Source organism: Rhinoderma darwinii (genome assembly GCF_050947455.1).
Source record: "Rhinoderma darwinii isolate aRhiDar2 chromosome 11 unlocalized genomic scaffold, aRhiDar2.hap1 SUPER_11_unloc_20, whole genome shotgun sequence".
NCBI classification, from domain to species: domain Eukaryota; kingdom Metazoa; phylum Chordata; class Amphibia; order Anura; family Rhinodermatidae; genus Rhinoderma; species Rhinoderma darwinii.
The window spans coordinates 533050-543093 of NW_027461852.1; the positions used below are offsets into that span (position 1 = coordinate 533050).

Consider the following 10044-nt stretch of genomic DNA (forward strand, 5'->3'; position numbering starts at 1 on the left):
ATTTTCAGGGCCTACTTCCAATAATTTCTGCAAAAAACCTGGGGGGTCAAAACGCTCAGTATACCACTAGATAATTTCCTTGAGGTGTGTAGTTTTTCAAATGGGATCACTTTTGGGGGATTTCCACTGTTTTGGCACCGCAAGAGCCCTTCAAAACTGACATGGTGCCTAAAATATATTCGAATAAAAATAAGGCCCCAAAATCCACTAGGTGCTCCTTTGCTTCTGAGGTCGGTGCTTCAGTCCAGTAGCGCACTAGGACCACATGTGGGATATTTCCTAAAACTGCAGAATCTGGGCAATAAATATTGAATTGCATTTCTCTGGTAAAACCTTCTGTGTTATAAAGAAAATTGGATTAAAAATTTATTTCTGCAAAAAAATATGACATTTGTAAATGTCACCCCTACTTTGCTTTAATTCCTGTGAAAAGTTTAAAGGGTTAAGAAATTTTCTAAATGCTGTTTTGAATACTTTGAGGGGTGAAGTTTTCAAAATGGGGTGACTTTTTTGGGGTTTCTAATATATAAGGCCCTCAAAGCCACTTCACAAGTGAACTGGCCCCTGTAAAAATAGCCTTTTGAAATTTTCTTGAAAATGTGAGAAATTGCTGCTAAAGTTCAAAGCCTTGTAACGTCCTAGTAAAATAAAAGGATGTTCAAAAAACGATGCCAATCTAAAGTAGACATATGGGGGATGTTAGTTAGCAACAATTGTGTGTGTTATAACTGCCTGCCTTACAAGCAGATACATTTAAGTTGAGAAAAATGCAAATGTTTGCAATTTTTTGCTAAATTTTGGTGTTTTTCACAATTAAATACTAAACATATCGAGCAAATTTTGCCAGTAACATCAAGTCCAATGTGTCACGAGAAAACAATCTCAGAATCGCTTGGATAGCTAAAAGCATTCCGGAGTTATTACCACATAAAGTGACACATGTCAGATTTGAAAAATGAGGCTCTGTCAGGAAGGTCAAAAGTGGCTAAAGAGGGAAGGGGTTAAGATATTGTATTACGGTCTGTAGCCTTTGGGGGGAATATATTAACCTTTCTACAACAGTTTACTAAAATACACAAATGTTGACATTTTTGGGGTACAAAAAATGGGCGGGGCTTAGCAGAAATGGCCAACAATTTTACTATAATTTACGCCAGTAACTGATGTAAATTATAGCAGAAATCTATATGTATAGTGCGGCCCAGATTTATTTCTGGGGGGCGTAACAAGGCAAAGGTCCGTGCCAGACCCATACCTCCCCCCAATCAGACTGTATGCCCCCCCAATCAGACAATAAAATACATTTTAAAAATGTACTTACCTCACCACTCCGATTCTCCCTCCCGGATCCCCTCAGGCTCTTACAGCAGGCCGCAGCACGTAGAAAGTACTGATGACAGGCCGCGTTGCAGCTAAAAGATGCGACACATTTATTAAGAGTCTTTCGCCTGTTAATAAATGTGCTGCATCTTACTCCAGCAAACTGTTTAATAGGACTGGTGTATGAAACGCCAGTATTAACCCCTTCCCGCTCCTGGGCGTACTATTACGTCTTGGCAGCTGTATCGTTCGCGCTCCATGCCGTAATAGTACGTCTCGGGAGTAACGGCCGTTTCGGCCGTCCTCCCGACACATACAGGAGCTGTGACGCTGCTGTCTTGTTCAGCAGCTGTCACAGCTCCTACAGCGGGGACCGATCGCTGTGTCCCCGCTGATTAACCCCTTAAAAGCCGCGTTCTATAGAGATCGCGGCTTTTTAGGGGTTAAGCTGCCATCGCCGGCCTGCTACGCGATAGCGGCCGGCGATGGTGACTATGGCAACCAGACACCAAACAATGGCGTCCGGCTATGCCATAGACGGAAGCCTAGTGGGTCCTGACAACGTCAGGACCCACTATGCTTGCTGTCAGTGAGTAGCTGACAGTTCTAATACACTGCACTACGCATGTAGTGCAGTGTATTAGATTAGCGATCAGGGCCTCCTGCCCTCAAGTCCCTTAGTGGGACAAAGTACTATAGTTAAAAAAAAGTTAAAAAAAGATGTGTAAAAATAAGAAAATAAAAGATTTAAAAGTAATAAAAGTAAAAATCCCTCCTTTTTCCTTATCAGTCCTTTATTATTAATAAAAATATATAAACAAACAAATAAACTATACATAATTGGTATCGCCGCGTCCGTAACGGCCTGAACTACAAAATTATTTCGTTATTTATCCCGCACGGTGAACGCCGTAAAAGAAAATAATAATAAACCGTCCCATAATCACAATTGTTTGGTCACTTCACCTCCCAAAAAATGGAATAAAAAGAGATCAAAAAGTCGCATGTACCTAAAAATGGTCCTGATCGAAACTGCAGTTCGTTACGCAAAAAATAAGTCCTCGCACGGCTTTATTGATTGAAAAATAAAACCGTTCTGGCTCTTAGAATAAGGAAACACCAAAAGTAAATGATTGTTTACAAAACGTATTTTATTGTGCAAACGCCATAAGACATAAAAAGCTATAAACATCTGGTATCGCCGTAATCGTATCGCCCCGCAGAATAAAGTGAATGTGTCATTTATAGAGCACGGTGAACGCTGTAAAAACTATAAACATCTGGTATCGCCGTAATCGTATCGCCCCGCAGAATAAAGTGAATATGTCATTTATAGCGCACGGTGAACGCTGTAATAACTATAAACATCTGGTATCGCCGTAATCGTATCGCCACGCAGAATAAAGTGAATATGTCATTTATAGCGCACGGTGAACGCTGCAGAAACTATAAACATCTGGTATCGCCGTAATCGTATCGCCCCGCAGAATAAAGTGAATGTGTCATTTATAGCGCACGGTGAACGCTGCAGAAACTATAAACATCTGGTATCGCCGTAATCGTATCGCCCCGCAGAATAAAGTGAATATGTCATTTATAGCGCTCGGTGCACGCTGTAAAAACCTATAAACATCTGGTATCGCCGTAATCGTATCGCCCCGCAGAATAAAGTGAATATGTCATTTATAGCGCACGGTGAACGCTGCAGAAACTATAAACATCTGGTATCGCTGTAATCGTATCGCCCCGCAGAATAAAGAGAATATGTCATTTATAGCGCACGGTGAACGCTGCAGAAACTATAAACATCTGGTATCGCCGTAATCGTATCGCCCCGCAGAATAAAGTGAATATGTCATTTATAGCGCACGGTGAACGCTGTAAAAAAAAAAAGAATAAAAAAACAATAGAAGAATTGCTGTTTTATAGTCACCACGCCACCTAAAAATAGAATAAAAACCTGATCAAAAAGCCGCATGCACTTCAAGAAAACTACAATGGATCTTGTAAGATCAAGTCCTGAAGCCCTACAGCACCATGTGGTGTGGTATAAGAAGCTGGCCGTGCACATCATACAGATGGCATTGCAATGTGTACGTGCTATGTCGATGTACAGGCCAGAAGGGAACTTTCCAGAAGAGGCTGGACGCAGCTGCAGGCTTAAGGGAAGCCGACATGACCGTCCTGGTAGGGAAAGGGTTAATGTTACGAGGTCAGGGAAAGTTGAAGGAGCTGAAGGAGGGACGGGGAGGAGTTAAGGGGGGCGGGGGGGGCCGTTGCTGTGCTTCCCGCTGTTTCTCGGCATTGAGCCGGAAGCAGCGGGAGGAGTAACACACAGTAAGCAAAGCTCCCCGTTGCCTGGCTCTTTAGTAATGGCAGAGGCCCTGATTTTAGAGCGGCTGCGTGCCGCTGCTGTGCACCACGGTCCCGGATGGCTGGAGGAGACCGTGGCTGCATTAACGCGGATCCCGGACGCCGTTTCGCCACGCCGGGCACGGCGTTCGGGGTCTGTTGTAAGGGACAGGCTCCCCTCCCCCGGCCCCCTTACGAGCATGGCTATGGCGGCGGGGGGGGAGTCGGCAACAACCGCTCCTGCGCTGGGCAGGCAGAGAGCGGTGCCAGGGGTGACGGCGATGCGGGCTGTGTCGACCCGTCCCTCTCGGCGGTCCCGACCTCCAGAGCGCCTTAGTCCGGAGGTAGTCCCGCGGACACGGCGTCGCAGAGGGAGCCCGATCCCGGACGCTGCAGGCCAGGCAGCTGGGAGGACCGCCCCTTCCCAGGCCCTGCGTCCTGGCAGGAATCCCAGGCCGCGACGGGGTCCGGCGGTAAGCAGGGAGTCGCAGGCTGGGCTCCCTGTCACCCCTCCCCCATCAGATGGAAGATGTCGAGAGCAAGGTACGGCCGCCCCGCATGGTGATGTTCCGGCCAGGGGGCAGGCTTCGTCAGGATCGTCTAGACGGACGACTAGATCTGCAGCGACATCGAGGCAACAGGTCCGGTCGGAAGTCTGGGTCCCGGCGGTCGGGCGGCAGGTTGCCGGCCCATCGGTCAGCGCGTCCTCATCCCCTTTCCGAAGATGTCGTTGGGAGGGACAGTCGTCGGCGAGAGAAGAACTGGAGGAAGGTGAACTGGACGTCTATCGTCGAGGTCAGGATGGTCCGGCTGACGGGAACACAGCGCCTGTGCAGCCCGGTGAGTGTATAACTCCATTATTGTCTTATCCAGCGATTTTTATGTCGGGTGTCGGCGGGGGGGCTGCTAGCATAGCATCGGGGGCCGGTAGTGGCGCGGGCGGACGCGACGGAGCGGGTTTGGCAGATTTAGTGGGTTGCTTACGGGCTGGTGGGGCGCCTTGATAGGGCCGCGGCGCCGGTAGTAACGGAAGTGTCCCCTGCGGTAGTTTGGGAAGGCCCCAGGGACGTGGGATCGTTGCAGGCGCGTCCTGTGGTGGCGGTTAGAGAGGCGGTCGCGGTGTCGGTGCAGACTGAGGCACAGAAGGACGGCGATCGAGTGCGCATGGACGATCGTGCTCGGGGGGAGGTGTATGTTTGTTTTGAGGGTCCGTTGGGGGCGCATTTAAAGCAGGAGGTGCGTGATCGGATCTGGAAAGATGGATACGTTGAAATTTTTTTTCTCTCTTGCCGCTGGCTAAATTCAATTTGGATAAGGGCAAGCGGGATGAGAGTAAAAAGGACGAGGAGGAACGGCGGCGGTATAGGCTTATCCCGCAGACGTTCGTTAATTGGTCGCAGGCGTTCGCCATATTGGCTAGTGTGATAGGGGAAAAGGCGCCGGAAAATTGTTCGGCGTTATTTTGTTATTTTGATGCTATTGGGGAGGCTCATAGGGCGTATGGGGGTCAGGCGTGGCTGCGATATGATGAGCAATTCCGTCAGCGGAAGGCGGTTCGGCCGGCGATTCGGTGGGACCAGAAGGATATTGCTCTCTGGTTACGGGTTACGGCTCCGGTTAGGCAGCCCGTTCCCGGGAGCGGTGGCCAGGGAGGCCAGTCTAGTCAGAGTGGACCAAGCGGCGGGGGAAAGGCGGGGTTTTGCTGGCAATTCAATGAAGGCCAGTGCAAGTTTGGGGCCACGTGCAAGTTCAAGCACGTGTGCTCCGAGTGTAATGGTGCATCACACGGGGCGGCAAAATGTCTGCGAAAAAAGAGGTCCGGGAACCAGCACGGGGCTGGTCAAGGGGGTGTCGCCGGTGAGGGTGGAAAGGATGGCCCTTTATCTAAATGAGTATCCGGATAGGGCGGCAGCTAGGTTGCTTTATGAAGGGTTTAGTGTTGGTTTTGTTATTCCTCCGCCTCCTTATGAGGTTCCGGTTACGGGGAGAAATTTAAAATCGGCTTACTTGCATGTGGAAGTCGTGTCGGAAAAGTTGTTAAAAGAAGTTTCGTTGGGGCGCATGTCGGGGCCATTTGTGGAGTCGCCGGTGAAAGATTTAGTTGTGTCCCCTTTGGGTATTGTCCCTAAACGCGAGCCCGGAAAGTTTCGTTTGATTCAACATTTATCGTATCCCAAAGGTTCGTCGGTAAATGACGGGATTGATCACGAGTTGTGCTCCGTAGTTTATACCTCATTCGATAAGGCGGTGGGGTTAGTGCGGGCTGCGGGTCCTGGGGCGCTGCTAGCAAAAACTGACATCGAGGCGGCGTTCAGGTTGTTGCCGGTCCATACAGAAAGCAACGGCTGTTGGGTTGTTTTTGGAATGGGGCCTTTTACGTGGATCAGTGCCTTCCGATGGGGTGTTCCCTTTCTTGTGCATACTTCGAGGCGTTTAGTAGCTTCGTGGAGTGGGTAAAGAGGGGAGTATCCGGGGTCGACTCGTTGATCCATTACTTAGATGATTTGTTATGCGTTGGCCCGGGGGGTTCGCCGGTTTGCGGTAATTTGCTTCATGCTCTACAGAAGGTGGCGAGGGATTTTGGGATTCCTTTGGCGCCGAAAAAAAAAAAAAACGGAGGGCCCGGTAGCGACGATTTGTTTTTTGGGAATCGAAATAGACTCGGTGGCAATGGAGTGTCGTCTCCCGGCGGATAAGTTGGGTGCTTTGAGGCTGGAGGTTCAACGGGCTTGTAGAATGAAGAAAGTGACGCTGAGGGAGCTTCAGTCGCTGCTGGGGAAGTTGAATTTCGCCTGCCGGATTATGCCGATGGGGAGGGTGTTTGGTAGGAGGTTGGCGGCGGCAACGGTGGGAGTGCGTGCGCCGCATCATTTTGTGCGGCTCAAGGAGGAGTACCGTGCTGATCTTCAGGTTTGGAATGACTTCTTGGGCCAGTTCAATGGTCGCTCGCTATGGATGGCCCCAGCGCAGGATACGAGTGTTTTGAATATTTTCACGGATGCGGCTGGGGCGGGTGGTTTTGGAGCTTACGGGGGAGGTCCGTGGTGCGCAGGTCAATGGCCGGCTAGCTGGGTGTCCAGTGGACTCACGCGGAATCTGGCCCTGCTCGAGCTGTTTCCCATCGGGGTGGCGGCTACCATTTGGGGGGACAGGCTCAGGGATAAGAAGGTCCGTTTTTTACTGCGACAACATGGGGGTGGTGCTTGCCATTAATAACATCACGGCGTCCTTTCCTCCGGTAGTTCAATTGTTGCGACATTTAGTGTTGGTATGTTTGTCGTTGAACGCGTGGGTGGTGGCGGTGCATGTCCCGGGTGTACGGAATTGTATCGCTGATGCTCTTTCTCGCTCGCAGTGGGACCGGTTTCGGCAATTGGCACCGGGAGCGGAACGTCTCGGTTTGGCTTGTCCGCAGCATCTTTGGGATCTGGTCTCGGTCCTGTAGAACAATTGGTACAAAGGTCTTTGGCGCGCACGACGTGGAGTGCTTATGCTGCTTGTTGGAGGCAGTGGGAGGAGTGGGTAAGAGAGTTGGGTGACGTCAATACGGATAGAGACAGGTTGGTGGCACTTTTGTACTGGTTAGGGGACGCCTGGGAGGCGGGGTTTTCAGTGGCGAAGGTGAACCGGTTCATGTCTGCGGTGGCGTTTGGGTTTAAGTTGCGGGGCTTTCAGGATGTATCGAAGGAATTTCTGGTATCGCAGGCTTTGAAGGGGTTGCGCCCCGGGGTCGGTTATGTGCCCAGTAGAGTGCATGCGGGGGTTTACGCCAAACAGGGGGTCTCCAGATTTGCCTTTGTTACGTCAGGTGGACGGGTCGTTTTTGTCCAGGTTTCAGTTTGGAGCTGTATTTAAAAAATGTTTGACGGCGGTTGGTGTCGCGGCAGGCTCATATTCATCTCATTCCTTCAGGATTGGCGCAGCAACAGAAGCGGGGCGCTGGGGGTTGGATGATGAGGGGGTGAGGCGTATTGGTCGTTGGGAGTCCAACAGGTTTAAGTCCTATGTCCGCCCCCATATGTTATGAATTTTGCTGTTAACGCTTTACAAATGTTATATGGTGGTGCCTAATTGTTTTTTCAGTTTCAGAGTCGCCTCCGTGTTTGGTGTGGTTGATGGGTCATTCTTACGTGCACTGGGGGGCTTTGAGGGCGGACGTCCGCCCGAATGGTCGCCAGTTGCGCATTCCGCGACAGGATGCGGTTGTGCATTGGCTGGGTTTTAGAGGTATGTCGTGGAGCAGGGTGTTGGCGGAATTCCAGACATATGCTCGGCTTGATAGGGTTCCGGAGGTCTTAGTGTTGCACGTGGGTGGGAATGACTTAGGAGTCCGCCCCTTTCGTGAGTTGGTGCGGGATACCAAACATGATATGTTGTGTTTGTGGGTATCTTATCCCAAGTTGGTGATAGTGTGGTCGGACATAGTCCCAAGAAAGCATTGGCGGTTAGCTAGATCTGTGGAGAGAGTCAATAAGGCTCGCATTAAAGTTAATCGGGCGGTGTCCCGTTTTGTGGCAAAAAACGGGGGCATTTGCGTGAGGCATAGGGATTTGGAGTCAGGAGTGGGGAATTTCTGGAGGAGTGACGGGGTTCATCTGACCGAGGTTGGCATTGATCTTTGGAGCTTGGCGATAGCAGAAGGAATAGAAAGGGCGGTGGTGGTGTGGAGGAACTCACAGGCTTAAGGTGGTCAAGGCCTGTTTCGCTGTGGCGGGGGGAGTCCTTGAGGCCAGTCAGTACAAAATGGTGGGGGGGTCGCATCGGGGGTATGCGTCCCCCAAAAAAGGTACATGGTTGAAGACTTCATCGGGTGGTATCCCTTTGAAGTGGTCTTCTGGTAGAAGGTATATCACTTGAAGGCTTCATCGGGTGTTATCCCTTTGAAGTGGACTTCTAGTGGTCGGTATATCACTTGAGGGCTTCATCGGGTGTTATCCCCTTGAAGTGGACTTCTAGTGGTCGGTATATCACTGGAGGGCTTCATCGGGTGTTATCCCCTTGAAGTGGACTTCTAGTGGTTGGAGCCATCTGCAGAGGTGAACGGTGCTTCCGAGCTGGTTTACGGCTGGAGGTAATTGGTGGTTTGCAGATGGCTAATTCGGTGTGTTCTTTAAAAAGGACTATCTGAGGGGGCTTCAAGGACTTCCTCTGCTCGGGTTAATGTTATGACCCATGTTGGGTCATGTGAATTATTAGGAGGAATTCTCTGGTGGATTCCTAACTAGTTATCCGAATGTTTCGGATTTAAATTGTTTTTATAAAACTGTGAAATTAATAAACGGCTGCTGTGGCCATTTCACATCCAACCTCGGTGTCATGTGTCGTTACTAAATGGGGATGGGGGATAGTATGGTTTAAGGTTAACACACGACTCTACCTAGGCAGGTCATGGAATTTCAACAGGTGATTATCAAGAACCTAATCTTTAGGGACCAAGAAGGGGGGGCACCCAGTACTTCTGGAAGCGGGGCCACACGCATCGTACCAGGGCAACACTTTCCAGGAGAAGTTCCCCAAACTGGCAAGAAGGGAAAAAGTCAAAAGAGGTACAAAGTCTGCTATAAGAGGGGGATAATGGAGGACACAATATATCAATGTGACACGTGTCCCGAATAACCAGAGCTCTGTATGAAAGAGTGTTTTAAAATTTATCATACATCCCTTGGTTTATAATTTACCCCAATTTTACTTACCCTGATGATCTCCGCACAGCTTATCCCCCCTCGTCTTTCCCCTCTGAGCCCTGCTCTGTGCCCAGGCAGCTGATAACAGCCACATGTAGGGTATTGCCATACCCGGGAGAACCCACATTACAGTTTATGGGGTGTAGGTCTCCGGTCAAAATGCTCACTACACCTCTAGATGAATGCCTTAAGGGTGTAGTTTTTAAAACGGGGTCACTTCTTGCTGGTTTCAGCTGTACTGGTACCTCAGGGGCTTCTGCATACATGACTTCGCACTACAAAATCCCCAGTAGGCCAAATGGTGGTCCTTTCCTTCTGAGCCCTCCCATGGGCCCAAACGGCAGTTTATCACCACAAATGGGGTATTGCGGCACTCAGAACAAATTGCGCAACAGAATGGGGTATTTTGTTTCTTGTGAAAATAAGAAATTTTCAGCCAAAACTACATATTATTTGAAAAAAAAAAATTTTGTTTTCATTCCCAGCCCAATTCAAATAAGTTCTGTGAAAAAACTATGGTGTCAAATTGGTCACAGCACCCATAAATGAATTCCTTGAGGGGTGTAGTTTCCAAAATGGGGTCATTTGTGGTGGGTTTCTATTGCTTTGATACCTCTGGGGCTCTGCAAATGCGACATGGCACCCGAAAACCTATCCAGCAAAATCTGGACTCCAAAGAACACACTTC

The 10044-nt window shown here is 49.6% G+C and overlaps 1 protein-coding gene across 1 annotated transcript; it reads left to right on the forward strand.

Annotated features, from left to right (window-relative positions):
• The first annotated feature begins 3589 nt into the window (after positions 1-3589).
• Positions 3590-8357, forward strand: LOC142698031 (uncharacterized). The gene is made up of 2 exons (XM_075847764.1): positions 3590-4512; positions 7756-8357. The coding sequence occupies exons 1-2, from the start codon at positions 3693-3695 to the stop codon at positions 8355-8357; spliced, it is 1422 nt and encodes a 473-aa protein (XP_075703879.1). The 5' UTR covers positions 3590-3692.
• The last annotated feature ends 1687 nt before the right edge of the window (positions 8358-10044 follow it).

Bases quoted from the DNA above. Each gene is read 5' to 3' on its own strand.
- LOC142698031 (XM_075847764.1), top strand. From the start codon at position 3,693: ATGGCAGAGGCCCTGATTTTAGAGCGGCTGCGTGCCGCTGCTGTGCAC. The intron at 4,513-7,755 runs GTGAGTGTATAA...TTGTTTTTTCAG, and splicing joins CACAGCGCCTGTGCAGCCCG to TTTCAGAGTCGCCTCCGTGT.